Genomic DNA, 26057 nt, shown 5'->3' on the forward strand with positions numbered 1-26057 from the left:
CTGGATCATATGATAGTTCTATTTTAAATTTTTTGGGAACCCTCCATACTGTTTTCCATAGAGGCTGCCTAGTTTACACTTCTGTCAACAGTGCTTAAGTGTTCCCTTTCCTCTAGATCTTTGCCAGCGCTTGTTATTTCTTGTCTTTTTTAATAATAGCCATTCTGACAGCTGGGTTCTAATTTGCATTTCCCTTATGGTTAGTGACGTTGAGCATCTTTTCTTGTGTTTATTGACCATCTGTATGTCATCTTCTGAACAATGTCTATATAGATCTCTGCCCATTTTCTAATTAGATTGTTTGGGTTTTTTTGCTGTTGAGTTGCATGAGTTCTTTTTTTTTTTTTTTTTTTTTTTTTAAGATTTTATTTATTTATTCTTGAGAGACACAGGCTGAGGATCAGGCCCTGGGCCAAAGGCGGCGCTAAATCGCTGAGCCACCCGGGCTTGTCCCTGCATAAGTTCTTTATATATTTTGGATATTAACCCCTTCTCAAATACATGATTTGCAGAAATTTTCTCCCATTTGGCAAGTTGCCTTTTTATTTTGTTGTTGGTTTCCTTTACTTGTGTAGAAGCTTTTTAGTTTTATTCCCACTTTTTGGTATTTTACTTATTTAACAAACATTTAAGCACTTATTTACAGTACCTACAGGCACTATTATAAATGATTTACATATTATCCATTTAATTCTCATGACAATTTGTAAGGTAGATTCTTTTATTATTCCTATTATATAGATGAGGAAAAAGAAGCACACTAGATTATGACTTGCCCAAGGCCACACAATAGTAAGTGGTGAAGCTAGGATTTCAACTCACATGATTTGATTCCAGAACCCATACTTTTTCTTTTTTTTAAGATTTTATTTATTTATTTATGAGAATACACAGAGACGAGAGAGAGAGAGAGGCAGAGACACAGGCAGAGGGAGAAGCAGGCTCCATGCAGGGAGCCCGACACAGGACTCAATCCTGGGTCTCCAGGATCACGCTCTGGGCTGAAGGCGACGCTAAACCGCTGAGCCACCAGGGGCTGCCCCAGAACCCATACTTTGAACCACTATACTCTGTTGTCTCACTTAGTAGTTAGACTTAGTCTAAAGCACAAATGTGAGGTGCTCCTTTAAGAACTGTGTAGTATAGAGAGGACTTTGATATCTATACCAAAATGATGATAATAGATAAGAGGAGTGTGCTGTGAGCAGAATGCAGATGGCAGATGGAACATTCCTATTTGTTTTGTCAGTTTAATTCACTAGACATTTATTGTTTTTACTATGTGCCAGATACTGTGCAAAATGCTAGGGAATCAAATAGAAATAAAGTATGGTCCCTACCCCTAAAAAGCTGCCCCTGGAGGATAAAGATTGGAGCAAATCAGCGTGTTAATTTAACCCCCAAGGAATTTTATTTTTAAGATTTTATTTATTTATTTGAGATAGAGAACACAATCCAGGGCAGGGGGCAAGAAGGGGCGGTAGGTACAGAGGGAGAGGGAGAAGCAGACTCCCTGCTGAGCAGGAAGCCTGCTACCAGGCTTGATCCTAGGACTCAGGATCATGACCTAAGCTGAAGGCAGATGCTTTTTTTTTTTTTTTTTAATGATTTTATTTATTTATTTGACAAGAGAGCACAAGTAGGCAGAGCAGCAGGTAGAGGGAGAGGGAGAAGCAGGCTGAGCAGAGAGCCCAACACAGGGCTCCGAACCCACGACCTTGGGATCATAACCTGAGCTGAAGGCAGACACTTACCCAACTGAGTCATGCAGGCTCTCCCTCCCCAAGGAATTTTAGAATGTACATTTTAAGTCTTCTAGTAGGACGCCTGGGTAGTTCAGCTTTGAGCGTCTGCCTTCAGCTCAGGGCATGATCCTGGGATCTGAGATCGAGTTCCACATCTGGCTCCTTGCAGAGAGCCTGCTTCTCCCTCTGCCTGTGTCTCTGCCTCTCTCTCTCTCTGTGTCTCATGAATAAATAAATAAAATCTTTAAAAATAAATAAATAATAAAAGTCTTCTACCTTGGTTGTTTTTTTTTTTTTTTTTTTTTAATTCATGAGACACAGATAGTGGCAGAAGCAGGCTCCACGCAGGGAACCCGATGTGGGACTCGATCCTGTAACTCCAGGATCATACCCTGGGCTGAAGGCAGGCGCTAAACTGCTGAGCTACCCAGGGATCCCCTACCTTAGTATTTTAACTTTCTTCCTAATGTACTAAGAGGAGCAGAATACCACAAAGCCAAATGGAAATGTTTCTCTCTGTTCTGAACAAAAGATTCACAACAGCCATGATTAGGTTTCAAAAAGGACGGAAAACTTTATTATTATTATAGAAACCTAATGGAAACAGAAGAGGAAAGGAATCTACACATAGATGAAGGTAATAGTAGGCAATAAAATGAGAATAAGGCAAAGGTACAGCATGTTGGGTTCTTACAACATCAATCCTCATTAACTGGAGAAGCCCTGTGGAAGCAGTCAGGTTGGAGTCCTGACCCAAGAGGCCTAGGTGAGACTTCCAACTGACCATCCCCATAGAGGCCATATTTATAGGGCAAATGATGAGGTTTGAAGTTAAACATTTGTTTGCCTACGTGCAGTTTGGAACAAGCTACATTTCTTTGTTATCTTGTTTTTGTATTTTCAAGGAGCCTGGGCTATATGTGTCTGCCTCCCTTCTCGGATTCCATTCCGGGAGGTCAGCCCAGTCTGGAGCAGGAGGGGAAGTGAGATGAGATGTGTAGCTCTTGATGTCCAGAACAGAAGGGCCAGTTCTGACCTGAAGGCCAGATTGTGTATTTCAAACAACCAGGTTCCCGAGGTCATTCTCACAACATGAGTCTCACAAACAGCATTTCTTAGCCTGCCTGTGTCTCTGCGGGTCTTTGTAGTCGGTTGTGTGGGACAAATTACAGAAACATCTATCTGTATAAAACACCTCTTTTCATGATTTCAGGCTCACGCTCTTATACATGAAATTGTTCATTTCAATTGTGAAGATATAGGCTGCCTGGGTGGCTCAGTCAGTTAAGCATCTGACTCCTGATTTCAGCTCAGATCATGATCTCAGGGTTGTGAGATGGAGCCGGAGTTGGGCTCTGCGCTTGGCATGGAGCCTGCTTGAAATTCTCTCTTGCTTTCCCCTGCCCTCCCCCCTCAAAATAGATACCATAGATACCACACGTCTATATTTCATTAAAAATTAGTATTAATATGGAAACATAAAACATACATTGAACAGTACTCAGTTATACCAGTGTTTGAGTTCAGAGAACAGAGTGGTTTGATGGGGTTATCTATGACATGTGGTAGCTGTAACAATGAAGTATGTATAGAAAATAATATATTGACTAATTCCCTTCATTAAAAGAGTAATAAGCAAGGGTGCATGAGTGGCTCAGTCGATTAAGCATCTGCTTTTGGCTAAGGTTATGATATCTGGGTCCTGGGATTGATCCCCGTGTCGGGCTCCCTGCTCAGTGGGGAGCCTACTTCTCTCTCCTCCCCGCTAATGCTCTGTCGCTATCTCTTTCAGTCTTAAATAAATAAATAAAATCTTTTAAAAAAGTAAGCTTTTTTTTTTTTTTTTTTTTTTTTTAGAGTAAGCATATAAACAGCCTTCAAAATTATTGCCATCTTGGAGGAATTAATTTATCTCTTATGTCTGCCTTGGCCCTTGCTTCCTGTCTTAGTCATTTCTACTTTCTGTGAATTCTAGGAACCCAAATTGTGATACTTCTAGTATTTATATCCAGAATGTAAGATCATATTTTTAAAAATGGAAGGCACTTTTGCTCCTTGGAGTTTAGTGAATTCACTTTAAAGCAAGGCTGGTCTTGCAGATGGGTCTATCCTCATAGAAGTAGAATGAGGCAGAAGTTAGGTTGTGCTCCTTTGGAGGGCTTAAGTTGGTATTATAAATGATTTACACGTATTAACTCATTGAATCCTCTAGCAATCCTATGAGGTAATTTTATCAATGAGAAAACAGAAGCACAGAGAGATTGGGTGACTTGGCCAAGGCAGTAAGCAATAGAATCACTGATTTTATTGTCCCTGTATTAAAAGAGGGTAATCTATATACTTTTGTCATTCCCTTAAGGAAAAAAATATTAAAGCAAATATTTAAAACTTTGATATGATTTTCGGTAGCGGTCAGTTTAGAACAATATTACTCTAAGGATGAATATATCTTTTTTTTTTTTTTTAAAGCAAGTCCTTTTTTTATTTATTTTTATTTTTTTATTTTTTTTAATTTTTATTTATTTATGATAGTAACAGAGAGAGAGAGAGAGAGAGGCAGAGGCAGAAGCAGGCTCCATGCACCGGGAGCCCGATGTGGGATTCGATCCCAGGTCTCCAGGATCGCGCCCTAGGCCAAAGGCAGGCGCCAAACCGCTGCGCCACCCAGGGATCCCTCTTTTTTTTTTTTTTTTTTTAATTCATGAGAGACACACACAGAGAGAGAGGCAGAGACAGGCAGAGGGAGAAGCAGGCTCCATGCAGGGAGTCTGATGTGGGACTCGATTCTGGGATTCCAGGATCACGCCTTGAGCCAAAGGCAGATGCTCAACTGCTGAGCCACCCAGGCATCCCTGAATATATCTTTTTTATTTGTCATAATTATGTAGGTTTTTTTTTTAAGATGTTATTTTCCAAGTAATCCCTACACCCAACATGGGGTTCAAATTCACCCCCCCCATCACGAGTCATGTGGTCTACCAACTGAACCAGCCAGGTGCTCCACTTATGTAGGTTTTTATATTGTTCCAGTTTTAGTATGTGTGCTGCCGAAGCGAGCACTTATGTGGGTTTTTAAAAGATTTTTTTTTTTACCAGACAAAATTAAGGCTAAAGGAGTTATGCATCTCTAAGGCAAATTGGTAGATCTTTTTATTAATTTATTTATTTTTAAAGATTTCTTTATTTATTCATGACAATACACAGAGGAGAGAGAGAGAGGGGCAGAGACACAGGCAGAGGGAGAAGCAGGCTCCATGAAGGAAGCCCGACGTGGGACTCGATCCCAGGTCTCCAGGATCACACCCTGGGCCAAAGGCAGCACTAAACCACTGAGCCACCCGGGGTTCCCTGGTAGATCTTTTTAAATGTATTTGAGGTTCACCTCCAACAGCAGTTAAAATTTTGTCAAGTGTGAGCTTCTAGGCAATCTCCTTTTATTTGTTTGATTCTTTAAAATTTTATGGTTAAGAAAATTCCTTCTTGGGTAACATGAAAATGAACTAGTGAAAAATGGAGTATACTAGGCTTTAAAAATTTGATTTCTCCAGTTTCTCCAGAGGAGGGCGCTTGGTGTTTACAATTTAAAATTTTAGAGTTTTGTTTTTCTTTTTTTTTTTTTTTTTTAAAGATTTTATTTATTTATTCATGATAGTCACAGAGAGAAAGAGAGAGAGAGACAGGCAGAGACACAGGCTCCATGCAGGGAGCCCGACATGGGATTCGATCCCGGGTCTCCAGGATCGCGCCCTGGGCCAAAGGCAGGCGCCAAACCGCTGCGCCACCCAGGGATCCCTGTTTTTCTTTAATTGTAGATTGGGAGTCCTCCTCTTGATCCTACTGAGCATTTTCTTCCTGAAGAAGAGAAACTTGCTGAACAGGAGAGATCAAAAAGGTGAGTAGGTACAGAATCAGCTCTCACAGGTAATTCCATATAGTATAGATATGATGATTGTTATAAAAAGCACAGTATGTTCTCTTTTGAGACACTCTAAGGCTATAGAATGTGGATTCTGACATAGATTTAAAAACCTCCATTTACCACTTACTAGATATGTGACTCTGTTCAAATCTGAGGCTCCATTTTCCTTATCTGTCAGATCGATACAATAGCCATACCCAACTCAAAAGAGTTGGGATGAGGACCAACCTGTATGAAAGTTCCTTATAAATTGTAAACCATTATGCAAATATTCACTTTTTCTTCATAGATTTGAGAAGGTTTATACTCATAACCTCTATTACCTGGCTCAAGTCTACCAGCATATGGAAATGTTTGAGAAGGCTGCTCATTATTGTCACAGTACCCTAAAACGCCAGCTTGAACACAATGCCTACCATCCTATAGAGTGGGCTATTAATGCTGCTACCTTGTCACAATTTTACATCAATAAGGTAAGCTTCTCAAATAGTTGTCTAACAAAGTTACTGCTAGTGTATATAAAAATAAAACCAGTAGTACCTTGAAAATGTCATCCTTTAAAAACAGGTAGCTTGTATTTTATGATGTAAATTGGACAGAAAAATGCAACCCAGTTTGTCAGTATACTAGACTTTTATTGCTTTTTTTTTTTTGCATTAATCTTTTTGAATTGTAAGATGCTGAGTTTTATCATTGTCTTACATGCTGCTAGCCCCTAAAATTACAAGTTAGTTACCTAAGACCAATTCTTTTTTGCTATAGCACACTATTAGTTCATTTGAGATGTTACCTTAAACTACAGAGTTTATTCTTTAGAGATACAGTTTTATCTTTATGCAGCGGTAATCTGGTAACTATGAGGATTTGTCCGAGGAAGTTGACTGTTAAATGTGGGCTTCGATAAAAGCATGTGATGCATTTCAGTTATTCTTTAGAATTAACTCCTCTATAGTAATTTTTCTCTGTGGGAAATGTCTGTTCAATTCCAGAGTTGTAGCTCTTTATGATATACATCTTCTGGAGGATTACATAGGAACAAACTTGAGCTTCTCAGTTGTTTATCAGAATTATTCAGAGTCTGTGCTTGCTTCGGCAGCACATATACAGAATTATTCAGAATCATGTTGGTATAGTTTTAATTGATCTGTTTATTTCTTTAGTCTCTAAGTTTTAATGCTAAAACCCTTGTAAGCCACCTTTCCCAGCCAAATTTTCTATTAATCCTCAATAAGATACTCAGCAATAGAAATTACTTTTATTTGTATTTCTAATTCACTCTGAAATTTTGGTAATTTTTTACTTATCAGGTTTCCTTAAATCTCTCTGGTTACCTGCTGCCATATCCTTACTGGGCCTTTATCCTTTCTAAGCTTTCTGTTAGTGCTGGTTCTGTAAATGCGCCCTATGTTTAAAGTATTGTCCCACAGAATTTCATTCAGAAAAGCTATTAGCAGGCGAGAAAGGGCTGTGGTGACTGCAGCATCGCTTCTAGGACTTTGGTCTAAGATCAAGCGTGTAAGTAACGCTGTTGCGTATATTGGAGCATTTGGTTAAATCTAACTCATGAATCCATTTCATCGTGATCATCATCAGAAGTGTTATCCGGTGCCTCTGCTTGTGGCACCTTTTTCTATAGCTTCCAGAGGCCCCTTATTTGTTTTGTTTAGCAACTTTAAAGCTATGTATTCATTGAGATTTTAATTAACACTTGAAACTCCATCAATATTAATAGTAATAAGATATCTAGATATTAATTTAAAGTGTAATAAAAAATTTAAAGTTGTTAAGCATTGCTTATGTGGAGCATGCGGTGATTTTCATTAGTACCTCCCCCACCCTGTGCTTTTTTTTTTAAGCCAAAATGTTCTATACGTTTTTGTTACAACTAGCTGAGTTCTATTGCAAACAGAGATTTGAACCATTTTTCTTAAAACGATGCAATTGTCATTTATATCATTCTCATCTTCATCTGGTTCCAGTGATGAGGTTTTGCTATTTTATGTGTCCCTACCTGGCAGGTGCTAAAAGTCCCACATTTACCAGCCACCTCAAGGGCACATGGCACTCACTGTTCTAGCAGTGGTTGCTTGCAGGGAACCAATCTGAACAAAGCTAAAGTGATAATGATGGGTAAGGGATTGCAGAGGGACAATTAAAGCTTCTTTACGTAAACTGTAACATTCCTTGGGTTTCTGAGGTTTAACACCAACATTTTGATCTGTAGATGTTGCTGGGCTAATACTGTACATGGTACCCCAGCTATTCTAAAGGTGGCTTCTGAATTTGCTGTAATGGAGAGATACGCTTAGTGCTGAGCTTATAAAGTCATAGCCAACCATGAAAAATCTTAGCAAAATGAGGTATTATTAATATGAATTAGACATTTAATTAATGAGGGTGGCTTCCAACTAAAAGTTGGACTTTAACTTTGTATTTCTGCTGGGTTGGTCCTGTGATTTACATGATAGATGCAAAGTGTTTATGTTAACGAGGGGATCTTCTCCAAGTGTTTGACAACTTTACCATGCCCAGATTTGAGTTAGGAAGCCTTCAAGTGTGTTGGTAAAGCAATTCCATATAGTTCATCTGTGGAAATCTGTTGACTTCAAAACTTCAGGGAATCTGTTAACTTTAGGGTGGGAGCCTTCATTCATTCATTATACATAAATCTCTCAGAATTCTAGAAGAGGGGAATATCTTCATATCCATATTTACCCTTTTTGCCTTTGAGGTAAGATATATAGAGAGATCTCTAAACTTCAGAAAATCCAATCTTCGAGTCCTCTGACAGGGTGTAAGTTGCCTACATATTTATCAGGCATGGCATTTTGGCTCTATGAACTGAACCTACAGAGCCATCTGAAGCATTCTCAGTTTAGGATGATAGCCATTCTGGTATTATACTTACTGATAGCTTGAGGAGAGCTAACTTTTGGTTCAGTCAGCAGTTGTCTCTCAGCCAGTTTGGATTATTAGTAAGAGTTTGGGGGCTTTATTATTTTAATCTTTGAGGTAGCTTTTTAACCAGAGAATACATGTCCTATTCCTTCTTAATGTTTAGCAACCATACAGGGTTTCCTTAGTGGGTTTTACCTAATTTTATAGCTTTTCTCATAGTAGAAGGCTTTATTTAAGTCTAATTGCAAATAAGGCTAGGTGATAATTGCACTTACCCTCGTTTATTTCCTCAACAGCTATGTTTTATGGAGGCCAGGCACTGTTTATCTGCTGCTAATGTCATTTTTGGTCAAACTGGAAAGGTCTCAACAACAGAAGACAGTAAGTCCACATGTGCATGTCTTATTGCACAGCTTTTAAAAAACATTTTGAAATCATTTTAAATTTTAGACAATTCAAGAACAGAACAAAGAACTACCATAGCCCTTCTTAATTCAACTTTTAATAGTTGCCTCATTTGCAGGCACTCTTTTTTTTTTTTTTTTTTTTTTGGAAACCAGCTCATGTTTAATTTTGACGTTTTAAAATTGGACAAGTGTTCTCACATCTGCCCCCAGCCCCCCCCCCAGCAGTCACATTTTATTGTCCATCAGAACCATTTGAGAAAAGATTGCATACGTTAGACTCCTTTACCCCTTTAATAATTTAGTGTATATTTCCTAAGAATATTTTGTTACATAATCATAGGAAAGGAAATGTAGCATTGATATAATTCTCTTTTCTATAATACATATTTGTTTCATTAATTATCCCTGTAATGTCCTTTCAAGTATTAGAGTATCCATTTCACGATTTCATACTGCATTTAATTGTCACATCTCTTTATTGTCCTTTAATCTGGAACAGTTCCTCAGCCATTCTTTCTCTTTCATCACATAGACATTTTTGAAAAATATAAGCCAGTATTACATTAGATTTCCATCAATTGGTGTTTGATATTTCCTTAAGCTAAGAATCTAATTACACATTTTTGGTTGGAATATTGCATAAGTAATGTGCAAATGTCTGATTTTTTAATTATAGTGTTTTACTTGGTTTTAAAAATCACAGTTAACACTTTATATTTGAGAAAATCAAAACCACAGTGAGATATCATCTCATACTTGTGAGAATGGCTTTTATGAGAAAGACAAGAAATAACAAGTGTTGATATGAAGAAAAGGGAACACTCATGTATTATTGGTGAGAATGTAAATTGGTGTAGCCCCTGTGGAAAACAGTATAGAAAAAAAAAGAAAAAAGAAAACAGTATGGAGATTCCTCAAATAAAAAATAGAAATAACATATAGTTCAGTGATTCCACTTCTGGGTATTTACCCAGAGAAAAAGAAAACACTAACTCAAAAAGGTATATGCACCCCCACGTTTGTTGCAGTATTCTTTACAGTCACCAAGATATAACAACAACTTTAAGAGTTGTCTCCGTTAATAGATGAGTGGATAAAGAAAGTATGGTGTATATCTACACAATAGATTGTTATTCAGAGGGCAGCCCAGGTGGCTCAGCGGTTTAGTGCCTGCCTTTCACCCAGGGTGTGATCCTGGAGACCCGAGATCAAGTCCCAGGTCGGGTTCCCTGCATGGAGCCTGCTTCTCCCTCTGCCTGTGTCTCTGCCTTTCTCTGTGTGTCTCTCATGAATAAATAAATAAAATCTTTAAAAAAAAAAAAAAAAGATTGTTATTCAGAAAAAAAAATAAAAAAATATTTTAGTGGAAGATATAAACTTCAGATTATAAATTGTCATGGGGGATCCCTGGGTGGTACAGCGGTTTAGCGCCTGCCTTTGGCCCAGGGCGTGATCCTGGAGACCCGGGATCGAATCCCACGTCAGGCTCCCAGTGCATGGAGCCTGCTTCTCCATCTGCCTATGTCTCTGCCTCTCTCTCTCTCTCTCTCTCTATCATAAATAAAAAATTTTTTAAAAATTAAAAAAAAATAAATTGTCATGGGATGTAATGTTAGCATGGTGACTATAGTTAATACTATATAGCATATTTAAAAGTTGCTAAGAGGGGGGAATCCCTGGGTGGCTCGGCGGTTTGGCGCCGGCCTTTGGCCCAGGGTGTGATCCCAGGGTCCCAGGATCGAGTCCTGTGTCAGGCTCCTGGCATGGAGCCTGCTTCTCCCTCTGCCTGTGTCTCTGCCTCTCTCTCCTCTCTCTATGACTATCATGAATAAATAATAATAAAAAAAATCTTAAATAAATAAAAGTTGCTAAGAGGGTATATCTTTAAAGTCTCATTACAAGAAAAATTGGACTGTGGGGTCATAAATATTAACTATATACTTAATGTGATAATCACTTTGCAATATATACAAACATCGAATCATTATGTTGTGCATATGAAATTAATATATGGTTGATCCTGAATAATGTGGGGGAGGGGATTAAGGGTTCCTATACCCTGTGTAGTTAAAAATCTGCGTATAAATTTTGGCTCTCCAAAACTTAATTACTAAGAGTTTACTGTGGACCAGATGCCTTACCATAAGAACATATATTTTGTGTGTTATATGTATTAATACTCTATTCTTAGAATGAAATAAGCCAGATAAAAGAAATGTTAAGAAAATCATAAGGAAGAGAAAATACATTTATAGTGTTATACTGTAAAAAAATTCAGCTATAAGTGAACCTGTACAGTTCAAACCTGTGTTGTTCAGGGTCAGCTGTAATGTCATGTGTCAGTTGTAACTCAATTTTTAAAAAAGATTGGTACTAAAAAAATAAAAAATAAAAAAAAAAATAAAAAAGATTGGTACTTTTTATTATTCTAAAATCAATAATATACCTGCATAGGGCCCCTGAGCACATTTTACTAACTTATCAACCCAGTAACTTTTGCTTCCAAACCTTAAGGAAGTCAAGTACCGAGATCCACCAGCTATTTCTGAAAAAGAAAGAAAAAGGACTTCATATCTAAGTGCAAGTTCCAAAATACAGTCAGTCCTCATTATTTCTGGAGTCCATATTTGCAGATTCACCTGTTGCTAAAATTTACTTAAAACCCCAAACTCAGTACTCGAGGCACTTCTGTGGTCATTTGTGCAGAGTAGGAAAGAAGTTGAGTTTCCTGAGGTGCACGTTCCCAGCTGATGTCAAACAAGACAACACTCTGCTCCTTGTTTCAGCTCTCCTATAGTAAATAAGTGTCCTTTTTGTTGTTTATTTAGCACCCCATTCTTCACATTTTTGTGGGTTTTTTGTTGGCAATCTCATTGTTTAAAATGGCCCCTAACTGTAGTGCTGAAGCACTGTCCAGTGTTCCTAGCACATGAAGGCTCTGATGTCCCTAACGGAGAAATTATAGTGTTAGATAAACTCCATTCAGGCACAAGTTATAGAGCTATTGATCAGTGTTAGTAAGTGTTCAGTGTTAATAAGTGTTAATAAGTTAATAAGTGTTCAGTGTTAATAAGCCAACAATATATATTACATAAGGGTTCTTTAAACAGAAACACAAAATGAAGTTATACATATTCATCAGTTAATGAAAATGTGACCAGAAGCTCATGGAAATCTATTTCAGTATTATCCTGAGGAGTAATGTTTCAGCCTTTGAATAATTCAGTGTTCATGATGACTTTATGGAACATAACTACCACGAGTAATGAGAATCGACTGTACATTGTCTCCTTAGTTTTACTTTTGGAGATAAAAACCACCTTTTGGGGGTTGCCTTTTTGGGTGGCTCAGTTGGTTAAGCAACTGACTCTTGATTTGGGCTGAGGTCCTGATCATAGGGTCATGGAATTGAGCGCCATGTTGGGCTCCCCATTCAATGGGGAGTCTGCTTGAGATTCTCTCCCTCTTGCACTCTGCCACTCCCCCCATTCGGTGTCTCTTTTTCTCTCTCTCTCTCAAATAAATAAATAAATAAATCTTAAAAAAATAATAAACCTTTTTCTGCTGAAACAAATATTCATCTAAAGGAGATAATCCAACTCACCAATGACTTGAAGTGCCATGCTTCCGTGTTATTTGGAAGTCTAGCAACTTGATTTTCTCCCTGTAGAGCTGGACCCTGTGACTGTTGTACTTGGTGTTGGTGGCACATCCATGCTGATGGAAAAAGGTAGACTACGGAGGAGAGTTTACACGGATTAGTAGTAATACTACATTAAATCTAATATGGTGATGGAAAATGTTAATTTGCGTTACAAAGGATTTTTTTTTTTAAGATTTGATTTATTTATTCATGAGAAACACAGAGAGAGAAGCAGAGACATAGGCAGAGAGAGACAGGCTCCATGCAGGGAGCCTGATGCAGGACTTGATCCTGGGATTCTGGGATCATGCCCTAAGCCAAAGGCAGACGCTCAACTGCTAAGCCAGCCAGGCGTCCCTAAAGGATTTTTTTTTTAATAGTGGAAACAAAAATAATTTAAATGATGAAATTTATTTATTCATTTATTTGTTTAGATTTTAATTTTATTTCTTTTTTAAGTATATTCCACAACCATTGTGCAGTCCAGTGTGGGGCTTGAACTCACAGCCCAAAATTAAGACCCGAGCTGAGATCAGGAGCCAGATGCTTAACAGATGGAGCCACACAGGTGCTCCAAATCAGGAAAAATATTAAAATAAATTTTTCCTTGCAAAAAGGAATGCCCTCCACAGATATAACATAGTAAATATTTTGGTAAAACTGGACATAGGACCTGCAGTACAAAATGAAATGATTGGCCCTTCATTAAACTATATCCATCATTCTGAATGTTATTTTAGGGGAAGCTTTGCACTTAGAGACTACCTTTTAATTCATGAGAATTCCATTTCAATTTGAATTTCACTAAATTGGAATTTTTGACAAATTGGTTAATAGTTGTGCTTTCACCTTGTTTGACACTATTTCTTTTCTTTTTTGAAAGACAGAGACTGTGTGCACATGCACAAAATTAGGGGAGAAGCAGCAGGGGAGAGAGAATCTTTTTTTAAGATTTTATTTATTTCAGAGAGTGAGGGAAGGAGAGTGAGAGTGGGTGCACACGCGTGAGAGGGAGAGAGAGAGAAGAGAATCTTTAGCAGGCTCCACGCTCAGCCACAGGGCTTGATCTCATGACCCTGAGATTATGACCTAAGCTGAAATCAAGAGTTGGTCGCTTAACCAGCTGAGCCACCCAGGCACCCCAACACTATATCTTAACAGACACCATGGCATGAGTAAGGTGATAAAAGTAAATGATTATTTTTTATTACTTTTTTTTTTTTTAAGATTTATTTATTCATGAGAGGCACAGAGAGAGAGAGAGGCAGAGACACAGGCAGAGGGAGAAACAGGCTCCCCATAGGGAGCCCAATGCAGGACTCGATCCTAGGACCCTGGGATCACGCCCTGAGCCAAAGGCAAATAAATGCTCAACCACTGAGCCACTCAGGTGTCCCAAAAGTAAATGTTTAAACAATCAAGTTGAAACTGCTTTCAACTAACTCCTAAGGTCATGTATAGATATGAATTAGAGAATTCATATCTTAAACTAGGTACTTTAAACCTGTTCACACAGGTTTTTAGACTGGATTTTATTAATACAGTTTGATTAATAATGGTGTTGAACATCGACATATCAAATCCTGTCTTAAGTCTTTGTGGGCATCATCTTGTAATTAAATCCTCATAGCTACACTACCAGACTGTTACTATTATTATCTATACCTGACAGACGGGGACACTGAAGCTCAGACTGGTTCAACAACTTGCCCAGTGTCACACAGATAGTAGGGGACAGGGCTGTCATTCAAACCCAAGCATGATGGTTCTGCACCTGTAACTTATAACTCCATACTCTACTGCTTAAGCGCAACAACTGATCTAACCCTTCCCTACCCCACCTCCTGACCTCCCCTGGTAGGGGATTCAGCAATCTTAGAGGCTTAGAAATAAGGACAGAAAAAATCAAACTCACAGTACTAAGGTTGGGAACAAGTCTGTGAACATCATGAAGATGGACATTGGGGGATGCCTGGGTGGCTCAGCGGTTGAGCATCTGCCTTTGGCTCAGGGTGTGATCCTGGGGTCCTGGGATTGAATCCCCATTGGGGCTCCCTGCGAGGAGCCTGCTTCTCCCTCTGCCTATGTCTCTGCCTCTCTCTGTGTGTCTCTCATGAATAAATAAATAAATCTTAAGAAAAAGAAAGGAAAGAACGAACGAACATTGGTTTTTCATAAGATGCTTTAAATACCTAAGGAATGCATTCTCCCTATCTCTCTCTCTCTCTCTTTTTTAAGTAAGCTCTACACCCAATGTGGAGCTTTAACTCATGACCCTGAGGTCAGGAGTGGTATGCTGTACCGATTGAGCCAGCCAGGTGCCCCAAGGCATGCATCCTTAATAGGGATAAAATTATTTATTGGAACGTGAAGGAAAAAAAAAGCTTAGCTATTACAATGGTTTGGAGAGGAAAAAAAAGAAATCTTGTCATTTATGGTAACATGATTGGACATTGAAGGCATTATGCCAAGTAAAATAAGTAAGAAAGACAAATACCATATGGTATGACTTAAATGTGAATCTAAAAAAATAAAACAAGAAAACCAAACCCATAGATACAGAGAACAGATTGGCAGTTACCAGAAGTGGTGGCTGGGTGTAAAGGAAGTCAAAATGAACAAACTTCTAGTTATAAAATAAGTAAGTCATGGGGATGTATAGTTTACAGTATGGTGGCTGTAGTTGATAATACTGTGTTGCATATTTGAACTTTGCTAAGAGTAGGTCTTAACAGTGCTTATAAGAAAAAATTTTGTAACTATGTTCAATGGTTGACATTAATTAGACTTATTGTGATCATTTCACAATATGTACAAATATCAAATCATTATGTTGTATACCTGAAACTAATATAAGGTTATATGTCAGTTAAAAAACATATTTATATTTGAGTTATTTTACAGATTTTGTCACAAATTTTTTATTGTGGATCAGAAGAATAGAGACTATGAAGAGTTAAGGAGATGTACATTATTAAATATTTGTTTTTTCCCTTTATTCAGTACATTGAATTAATTGTAGATTGATTGGAATCTGAAATGCGTTTGTCCAAAAAAGATTTATAGGGACACCTGGTGGCTCAGTGGTTGAGCATCTATCTGCCTTCGGCTCAGGGTATGATCCCAGGGTCCTGGGATCAAGTCCAGCATCTGGCTCCCTGTGGGAGCCTGCATTTCCCTCTGCGTGTGTCTCTGCCTCTCTATCTGTGTCTCTCATGAGTAAATAAATAGAGTCTAACAAAGATGTATAAACTAAAGCAGTGAGTTATTTTTACTCTTTAAAATAGAAAGTTAGGGCAGCCCGGGTGGCTCAGCAGTTTAGCACTGCCTTCGGCCCAAGGCCTGATCCTGGAGACCCAGGATTGAGTCCCATGTCAGGCTCCCTGCATGGAGCCTGCTTCTCCCTCTGCCTCTCTCTCTCTCTCTCTCTCTCATATGAATAAATAAATAAAATCTTAAAAAAATGACAGTGTCCAATGTTTTCAGAATACTTTCTTTGAGTAGCCCCATATATTGTTGGTTAGAGTGCTTTTTCAAATAATACAGCAGTAGATATCAAGAACATTTAAGATAGTATAGACTTGGGACACCTGAGTGGCTCAACTGTTGGGCATCTGCCTTTGGCTCAGGACGTGATCCCAGAGTTCCATGATTGAGTTCTGCATCAGGCTCCTGCATAGAGCCTGCTTCTCCTCCCTCTGCCTATGTCTCTGCCTCTTTCTGTGTCTCTCATGAATGAATAACTAAAATCTTCTTTTTAATGGTATATATAAAAAAAAAAAAATGGTATAAACTCTGATCCAGTAAATTCTCCTAGGAATCTGTCCTAAGGAAATAACCCAAAATCCAGACAGAATTATGTACAGAGATCTTTTTGTTTAGACTTGTTTCTTGGGATCCCTGGGTGGCGCAGCGGTTTGGCGCCTGCCTTTGGCCCAGGGCGCGATCCTGGAGACCCGGGATCGAATCCCACATCAGGCTCCCGGCGCATGGAGCCTGCTTCTCCCTCTGCCTGTGTCTCTGCCTCTCTCTTTCTCTCTGTATGACTATCATAAATAAATAAAATTAAAAAAAAAAAATAGACTTGTTTCTTATAGAAGTGGAAACAATGCATGCCTAGAATTAGAAGAATGGTTTTACAAATAGGGAATACCTATTTCATTACATATAATGCTATTCTTAAAACTGTTAAATAGTTGATAATGATATTGGTAAAGTGTTAGTGGTATAATATATAGAGAAAAACTTATATTCAAAATTGAATATATATTCTATTGTGGCCTTAATTTTTACCGACAGATGACACAGAAAAACCTAAAAGAAATATACAAAAATAATAGCAGTGAGTGCCTCTGGGTGGTAGGAATTTGGGATGGGTTTTTTTCCCCCCACTGCTTCAGTGAGAATCTTTACTTTTATTTTTTTAAGATTTTATTTATTTATTTGAGAGAGATAGAGCATGAATGGAGGATGGGGCAGAGGGAGAGGTAGAAGCAGACTCCCCACTGAGCAGGGAGCCTGCCGCGGGGCTCCATCCCAGGACCTGGGATCCATCCTGGGATCATGACCTGAGCCAAAAGCAGACACTCAACCGACTGAGACGCCCAGGTGCCCTGAGAATCTTTACTTTTAAGTTCAGGAAAAAGTAATATAAAAAGAATGTAATACACAATGAAAATTACGATTGTGACCATTAACCTGGACAAATTATGTCGTGTGATTTTAGCTACTGAAGCTGAAGGTGATGTGCCAGAGCTTTATCATCAAAGAAAAGGAGAAATAGCAAGATGCTGGATCAAATATTGTTTGACTCTCCTACAGAATGCCCAGCTTTCCATGCAGGTAATGTTGTCAAAAGTTGCCTTTTCTTTGTTAAATAAGCAGAATGTAAGTAAAAGCTTAAAATGGGAACTATGCCCATTGGGCTCACTGCCTGTTTATTATGCAAAGCATGCAGAATGCTCTCAAATATTTCTTGCTCTCCCATCTTTACTTTTTAGAGTCCAATTTATTTAAGGTTTGTCTCAAATGTCACTTCTTCCTTAAAGACTTTACTTTGGATAAAATATAAATTCCTTGAGAGGCGGAGGCTGCATCATATTCATATTATATCACTATCTCCAGGCACAGTAAGTTCTTAATATATTAATTGTTCAGTGTGTAATGAATTCTTCATCGCTTACTGGTATCATTTCCCTCCTTTAAACTCCATAGAACTTTCCTTGCTCTTCCTAAATCACATAGATTTTTGCTTTGTATTGTCTCTATTCACATTCTTAGCTTTTCCCTTCACCTCTTTTTAGACTATAAGCAATCTAACCTTTATATCATTTATACAGTATATAATTTATATTTATTTTATAAAATATATATATCTGGAAATAGCCCTGCCAGTTTATAGCTGTATGTTTGTGGCAATGTACTTAATCTCTCTTTGTCTCAATTTTCTCACAAAAGAGGTGGAGATGGGGTGCCTGGGTGGCTCAATCAGTTAAGTCTCTGCCTTCAGCTCAGGTCATGATCCCAGGGTTCTGGGATGGAGCCCCACATCGGGCTCCCCACTTAGCGGGAAGCCTGCTTCTCCCTCTCCCTCTGCCTGCCACTCCCCTGCTTGTGCTCTCATTCTCTCTGTGTCAAATAAATAAAATCTTAAAAAACAAGAAAAGGAGATGGAGATGATAATAGTACTTACCTAGTGATGTTATCAGAATTAATACATATGCAAAGGGCTCAGAAAAGTGTCCTAGACATACTAAGTCCTTAATAAATGTTAATGGTCATCATCATCATCATTACTAATCCATACTGAATCCTAGTTTCTAACCACTAAGGAGGAAAGTAAATAATTTGGATGCAATACTGAGTGTAGATGCATGGAATACTTTCCTGGAAGAATTTTTTTTTTTAATGCATGCATTAAAATACAATAATTTTTACTGGTAATAATACAGAACTTATGAAACTACTAAACAGAATAAAACCAAACAGACAAACCGCAAAATCCTGGAGGCATATGTTGTGTAAGGGTGAGAGCATTTTAAAAGTGGATGGTAAAGATGAGGCATCTGAAAAAGAAAGTAAGTAAGGGAGAATGGGGGAGTTTTACGTCTAGAGAAGCCAGAGCCAGGAAAAGCTGTCAGCTTTCTTCTGCTCAGAAAGTAGCCTAGAAAGCATGTAAATAAGCAAGGAGCTGGGAAGCAAGTAAAGAAGGAAGATTTTGGAGACTAGGGCTTGCATTTGAAGTAATTGTGCCAAGCAAAATACACTGCCATTTAATTCATACCCTTCATTTAGTTGATGTTTTCCAGACTGGGCACCTGATTAAACTACTTTAAATAGTTGCCTGCCATTAAATTACTCAGATTTTTCTTAATCTGACTTTGTTATTTTAACTTCATCCTTTGATCATCTGTTTACCTGAAAAGCCTTTTTCAATTTAAGCTTAACACCTACACAGATTTATTTATGCCAGCTCTATGCTAGTTGTTGTCTTGTGAGAAAAAAGAATAGACTTGGGTTTTTACCTCACGTGAAAGTGCAGCTTTGATAAGTTCCACAAAGGAGAGACACGTGATGGAGGACATTTGGAGGAAGTAACTGAAGAAGCTCTGGGGGGTGGGCAGGAATTAGCTAGACTGGAGAAAAGAAGGTTCAGCATTCCAGCGAGCTGCAACAGCATGTTCTGGGGCACAGGGAGCGTGGTGTTAAATGGAACAGAACGAAGGCCTGTGAGGTAGGAGCACAATGGGAGAGCCTGTGATGTGAGAGTTAGGAAAGGGCTGGAGCAAGCAGGGCCTTCGAAGAATTTGGAAGGCTTGGAGCGTCTAGGTAGCAGAATGAAGAAAGAATTGAGGCCAAGCAATAGTAGAGGAGGGAGGTTAGCTAGAAGACCACGGGAATGGTCCAGGTCAGATGTGTAGAGAGCTTGGTCTAGGGTGGTAGCAGAAGAGATGGAAGAGGAAAGCATGGATTCCAGAGGTATTCAGGAAGCAAAATGCAAAGGACTTGGTGATAGATTGAACGTGCAGGATAAAGGGGTGAGGAGAGGGATGTCTCAAGGATGATTCCTAGGTGGTCCAGATTGATGGAGGCTTCTTCACTAAAACAGTTCTAGAATAAGAAACAGTGAAGAAGAATAGGAGTTCCACTGTGGACATCCTGTAGATGAAGAGCTTTTGCGTGTCCTTGGAGGAGAGGTTATCCTGTACCTAGGGGTCTGAAGCTTGAAAAGAGGTATGGGCTAGAGCTGTATGTTTGTGAGTCATCCTCCTGCGGATGACAGTTAGAGCTATGGGTATGAACAGAGTCTCCTGTTGGGCAGCACTGTCCAGTAGAAATAGAATACCAGCCATGTATGTAATTTTCAGTTTTCTAATGGCCACATTAGAAAAGGAAAAAAGGTGAATTAACTTTATACTTTTTAAAACCCAGATTACATTTAAAAATTGTCATTTCTAGGGCAGCCCCAGTGGTGCAGTGGCTTAGCGCCGCCTGCGGCCCAGGGCGTAATCCTGGAGGCCCTGGATCGAATCCCACGTCAGGCTCTCTGTATGATGCCTGCTTCTCTGTCTGCCTCTCTTTCTGTCTCTATGAATAAATAAATAAAATATTTTTAAAAAATTGTCATTTCTATAGGTCATCAATATTAATTAAAGATATTTAAAATTATTTTTGTATTAAGTCTTAGAAATTGGGTGTGTGGGCAGCCCAGGTGGTTCAGCAGTTTAGTGCTGCCTTCTGGCCCAGGGCATGATCCTGGAGACCCAGGATCGAGTCCCACCATCCGGCTCCCTGCATGGAGCCTGCTTTTCCCTCTGCCTGTGTCTCTGCCTCCCTCTCTCTCTGTGTGTCTCTCATGAATAAGTAAATAAAATCTTAAAAAAAAAAAAAAAAGAAAGAAATTGGGTGTGTATGTTGTACACACAGCCCATATCTGTTTGAACTTGCCACATTTCCAGCTCCTGGGAGTCATCCACATGTGTTCAGAGGCTACTGTTTTGAACAGTGCAGATCTAGAGACAGTGTTGTCTGATAGGAAGAAAAGGCTTGGGAGTGAAGCTCAGAGGGATCTGATGTTCAGTTTTATTGGCCAGGAAGAAGAAGGTGAGCTTAGTCTTTTTTTGTTGTTTAGATTTACTTATTTCTTTGTGTGAGAGAGCTTGGTGAGTAGCAGGGGCAGAGAGGGATGGAGGGAGAGCAGCTCAGGCAGACTTCCTGCTGAGGGAAGACCCTGCCACAGGGCTTGATCCAGGAGTCATGAGATCATGACCTTAGCTGAAACCAAGAGTAGGCTTAGTCAGTTTTTTAAGTCATTTAACTTTTTTTTTTTTTTTTCTCAACTCAATCTGGAAGTCCATTTATTTGCAAAGATTCTACCATCATGAGAAAACATTTATGAAAATCTTAATCAGTACAAAGCTCAGAAGCTCTACTTAGGGGCAACAAACATGGCTATGATGCTAACCAACTCTAGTCTTTCCCATAAAACGAGTAAGATATAACTGACAGAATGTACTGATCTTGAAGCAGCAATCCTCAGATTTCAATATAGGCCTGGATATTTTTAAATAAGTAAGGCTAGAATGAGCTATGGAGTTTTTAAGAATATATTGAGTGATAGATGGCAATTACATCAAGTGATCTGAACAGACCTGCGTAGGTAATAAAACATTTCACATAGGTAGAAGATGCCATTACCGACGTGTATGGCTCTCCATTTCAGTGAGACTACGTGGTTCTCTAGAGGAGGAAGAGGTGGCTTTCTCAGCTTTTTATTGGTCCAGGTTCTACTAAAGCTTGTAGAATTACCCACCATCAGGTAAATGCTTCTGTCTAGAAGAGGATTCCAGTTGTCAGCAGAGGAAACTTGACATTAAAAATCTAGGTCAAGATTATATATAGGATGAGTCTCAGAAAACTGAATTGTACGGACACTTAGGTAAAAACAAAATTCAAAGAATTTGTGAGTTTTAAGGTTAATAAGGTCTTTTCAGAGACACAGCATGTGAAGAACCCACCGACACTACATAGATAGTGAACAACAAACAGCAGAAAGAAGTCTTGATTCAAGTGAGGAAGATAGAAAAATATTTACATTAAAGAAAGGATTCAGAATGAAGTAATATTCACAGGATGCTAAAAAATTAATCTTCAGCCATAATGAGGCCTCTTCGAGCTCCTAAAACCTTTGCTTTCTTCTCCTTTCGTCTTTGTTCATGTTGCTTCTGTTGTTCCTCCCGAGTCTGGAGAGGAGGTTGTTTATAAGTTTTCTTGTGAAAGCTAACTCTGTTGACATGTTGCTTGAGAGAATTATTTTCTTTAGGTTGACCCCATGGTTTCAGTTTGCCTTTGTATGGCTCATAGTTGAGGGGACGAGACAGACTTGTTTTGAGATCAAACACAGATTTCTTGTCGGACACTGGAGTCTGTGTTGCCTCAGTTGTCGACTTAAATGGGTTAACAACAGAAGCAGAATTCCCCTTCGCGGTCTTTAACTTGCATGTCCAAGCACAGCCTGGCCTTTTAGAGTACTCCCACGTGCGGTCACATGTGGAGACTTTCTGGCTGGAGTCTTGGTCAGTGAACACTTAAGTTCATTATCTCTGGTAGCAGCTGAAAACCTGACATTCATTTTAGTAGCCGATAGAATGGACCGCTTGGCGGACCCCTTACCACACAAGGTGCTCTGGCCTGTAGGGCCTAGGGGCTGACCCTGCGAGCAGCGCTGGCCAGAGGGAGTTTGAGCCTCAGGGAGCCTTCCCCGGAGAGGAACTGGAGTCCCCACCACTTCTTTGGTGACCGGCTGCTTCTTCAGTTCATTAAATGAGTTGCGTTCTTCAAAATGTTTCTTTTTCCTCTCAATATATTGATCAGTGGACTCCATTTCCTTAAAACGAGCCTCATGAAGCTTCTTAAAGTAGCGTTTATAGGTCCCAGGTTTGGAAAACCTATCTGCGTAGAGAGGCTTCTTTCTTTCTGCAGGTACCTTTGAATCTTCATTACCATTTATTCTACTTTTTCCTGTGGAAACTGCATTCTCCTCTCCTTGGCTTTCATCTGGTGGTGAAGGAACTTCTCCAACAGTTCTGAGATCCTGGTTTTCCTGCTTCTCTTGATTCTGGAATTCAGTGTGATCATTTCATTTTATCTCTGAATGTTCCTCCTGGGAGTCTCTTTGTTTTGGTGATGTGGCCAACTGGCTCCCTCTTAGTTTGTTCCTGGCTGCTGATATGCATCTCAGTCTCATCCCAAGAGAATGCAGAAGTTTGACTTCCATTCTGACTCTCATTTTCTTTTTTTGCTTCATCTTTAAGGTAGGCTTTCAAGGCTTTTAACAACTTGTCTGCCCTCAGGTTAGCCCGGAGGCCCAGACTCTTGGCCAAGTTCTGCAGGTTGCTATACTTGAAGGAGTCCAGCTCCTCAAGGGAGGGTGTGGCCGTGGTGAGCTGCATCCAGGCACCACACAAAGAACTCGTACCCCACACTCAGCAAAGCAGTTTAAAACTCAGGTGCCCCATTTTACCTTTTTTTTTTTTTTTTTGGCCCTGAGAGATAACTTTATGATGGTAGATTTAATTATGTCTTCACCTTAGTGTCTTTGAGACCTAGGACAGTTCTATTTCACTCAGTAACTTCTAGCATAAACATATCATTCATCTTAATGGCATCTCTGTGCAATATTCTTAGGATGTAGAATACAGTCTTACTCTAATGTTAAAATACTACTAATGTATTACATGTGTATAATATTTCTCAGACTCTAAAGTTCTTTCATTTGCATTTATCTTGCCTAAAGGAGAAACTATAAATGAGTGTTTGTTTCCCAAAGAGGAAAGTCATATATAAGCAGCTTATTTGATGTAAATACCTTTTCCTATTTCTTACATACTTAATACACTTGAAATATAATTAGAAGAAAGGAGTTTTAAAAGATGTGTAAGATTGTAATACCTCCATAAACCCAGCTAAGAAAGAGGGCTTTATTTTCTTTCCTCTTAAGTTTGCCATAATATTATTTGACAGCGGGAGACCAGTGTCTTACCTCACCGTAATTTTTTTTTTTTTTCTTTCAGGACAACATAGGAGAGCTTGATCTTGATAAACAATCTGAGCTGAGAGCTTTACGGAAAAAAGAACTAGATGAGGAGGAAAGTGTGAGGAAAAAAGCTGTACAGTTTGGAACCGGTGAGCTGTGTGATGCCATCTCTGCGGTGGAGGAGAAAGTGAGCTATCTGAGACCTTTAGATTTTGAAGAAGCCAGAGAACTTTTCTTACTGGGTCAACACTATGTCTTTGAGGCAAAAGAGTTCTTTCAGATTGATGGTTATGTCACTGACCATATTGAAGTTGTCCAAGACCACAGTGCTCTGTTTAAGGTGCTTGCATTCTTTGAAACTGATATGGAGAGACGGTGCAAGATGCATAAACGTAGAATAGCCATGCTAGAGCCCCTCATTGTGGACCTGAATCCACAGTATTACCTGTTGGTCAACAGACAGATTCAGTTTGAGATTGCACATGCTTACTATGATATGATGGATTTGAAGGTTGCCATTGCTGACAAGCTGAGAGACCCTGATTCACACATTGTAAAAAAAATAAATAATCTCAATAAGTCAGCATTGAAGTACTACCAGCTCTTCTTAGACTCCCTGAGAGACCCGAATAAAGTATTTCCTGAGCATATAGGGGAAGATGTTCTTCGTCCTGCCATGTTAGCTAAGTTTCGAGTTGCCCGTCTCTATGGCAAAATCATCACTGCAGATCCCAAGAAAGAACTAGAAAATTTGGCAACATCGTTGGAACATTACAAATTTATTGTTGATTACTGTGAAAAGCACCCTGAGGCTGCCCAGGAAATAGAAGTTGAGTTAGAACTTAGTAAAGAGATGGTGAGTCTTCTTCCAACAAAAATGGAGAGATTCCGAACTAAAATGGCCTTGACTTAATAATCCTTGTTTTTAATGAAAGAAAATGTGCAATATTAAAGAGAGTTTCCCCCTGAGTCAAACAGGCCCAATTCCATTGTGATGTTTACCTTTATAGCCAGATGAGTGCAGTTTGAACTTGACATAACAGACTGGTTGAGTCTTTGCTAGGACCTTAATCAACATAAAGATAATAATTTATACCTAATTATGTAAATTGCCTTGTTAAGGTGACATGTGATTGGTATGTTAGATTGCTTGTTTCCTATTTAAGTAGAAATCTTTCCTGCCTCAGTTTCCAAAGATAGGTTTGGCTGGTACTTGACAGATTTGTTAAGAGGAACAATTCTGGAGTTACATGCCTGGTAGACAGGCCTTGTTAATTGAAAAGTAACTTACTGTAGTTGTTCTTCCCAAAATATTTACTTTCCTAATTCCCAGAGAAATTGTTCCTTTTCTGAAAACATCAAAAAACTAAGTTATGTTGTTGTAAAGTAATATAAAGTAGTTTGTCTCATTTCTAGAGGAAAAGGCCTTGTTGGAAATAAAATAAATTGACTTGTTTCACTAATAAAAGCTTCCATGTACTCTTTTGTTTTCTTGTAAGAGTTTTATTTTTGACGCTCTAAAGGTATTGCTTTATTTGAAGCCAGAGAAGACTATTTCTTTGGCATTATTGCACAGTTAGAAAAACATTAAAACCTCATTCATTGAAGAAATATTTGAGATAGTCTCTGTGCCAGCAAAATCTTACTGGCTGAGTTTCTTAGAGCATTTTGGTATATTTATAAACCTTTAAGTACTGTTGAAAAAGGATATGTACTTAAAAATAATATTGTTAATATATGTTAGTCATTTCAAGAAATGCAGAATTGAAATGGAGTCCCTATGAAGCACAAAAATCAACATCATTTGTAAGATCTGATACAGAGGATAGCTCTGTATGTAGCCTATTAATTTGCTTCAGAAAGACTAGGACTCAGTCGACTCTAAGATTCTGTCACATTTATATATGTGTGATGAACACCTTGCTTTACCTCTGAGATCATATTCCAGGAAAAAAATTAGAGTTTAACAGCGATGTATATAACTCACTTGTTATTTAATATTGATTATTAAATGTCTCCTGTGGGTCAGGTACTATTCTTACTTTTCTAAGCGTAAAGGTTACAATTAGCAATAATTGCGCCTCGGATAAACCTCATTGGCTACGATACTGCCACTGTGCAAAGCTCGTAAAGGGTACAGTATTGAAACAAGATAAACAAGGTCCTGCTCTCCTGGAGCAAGGAAACAGAAGCAAAGTAATTTCAGTCCTGAGTGCTATTAAGGAAGGAACCAGAGTGATGCAGTAAGCATTTAATAGGAAGGGGTGCCTCGTTTAGCTGTTATGATCATGAGAGGCCTCTGAAAATGTAGAAGATGACACGGAGAACTAAATGGGGGAAAAAGGACAGTAAAGCTTCTTTAGTAGAGTATTCCAGAGAGTGCTGGGCAGTCAGGCTGAAACAAATTTAG

General features: G+C 38.8%; 1 protein-coding gene and 2 pseudogenes across 1 annotated transcript in view; 1 reads left to right on the plus strand and 2 right to left on the minus strand.

Moving 5' to 3' along the window:
* Positions 1-25115, plus strand: part of KIFBP (kinesin family binding protein) — a 40973-nt gene extending 15858 nt beyond the window's left edge. The window contains exons 3-7 of the mRNA XM_026003724.2: positions 5558-5637; positions 5954-6137; positions 8859-8943; positions 17339-17454; positions 23685-25115. Of these exons, the coding sequence (XP_025859509.1) occupies positions 5558-5637; positions 5954-6137; positions 8859-8943; positions 17339-17454; positions 23685-24560 (1341 nt within the window). The 3' untranslated portion in view covers positions 24561-25115. The remainder of the gene's footprint in view (positions 1-5557; positions 5638-5953; positions 6138-8858; positions 8944-17338; positions 17455-23684) is intronic.
* On the minus strand, positions 21677-23267 carry LOC112923863 (nucleolar and spindle-associated protein 1 pseudogene; annotated as a pseudogene).
* A 579-nt stretch (positions 25116-25694) lies between the features above and the next one.
* Positions 25695-25773, minus strand: LOC112928912 (U4 spliceosomal RNA; annotated as a pseudogene).
* Positions 25774-26057: the final 284 nt, after the last annotated feature.

The sequence above is a fragment of the Vulpes vulpes genome, chromosome 4 (assembly GCF_048418805.1).
Source record: "Vulpes vulpes isolate BD-2025 chromosome 4, VulVul3, whole genome shotgun sequence".
Lineage (NCBI taxonomy): Eukaryota > Metazoa > Chordata > Mammalia > Carnivora > Canidae > Vulpes > Vulpes vulpes.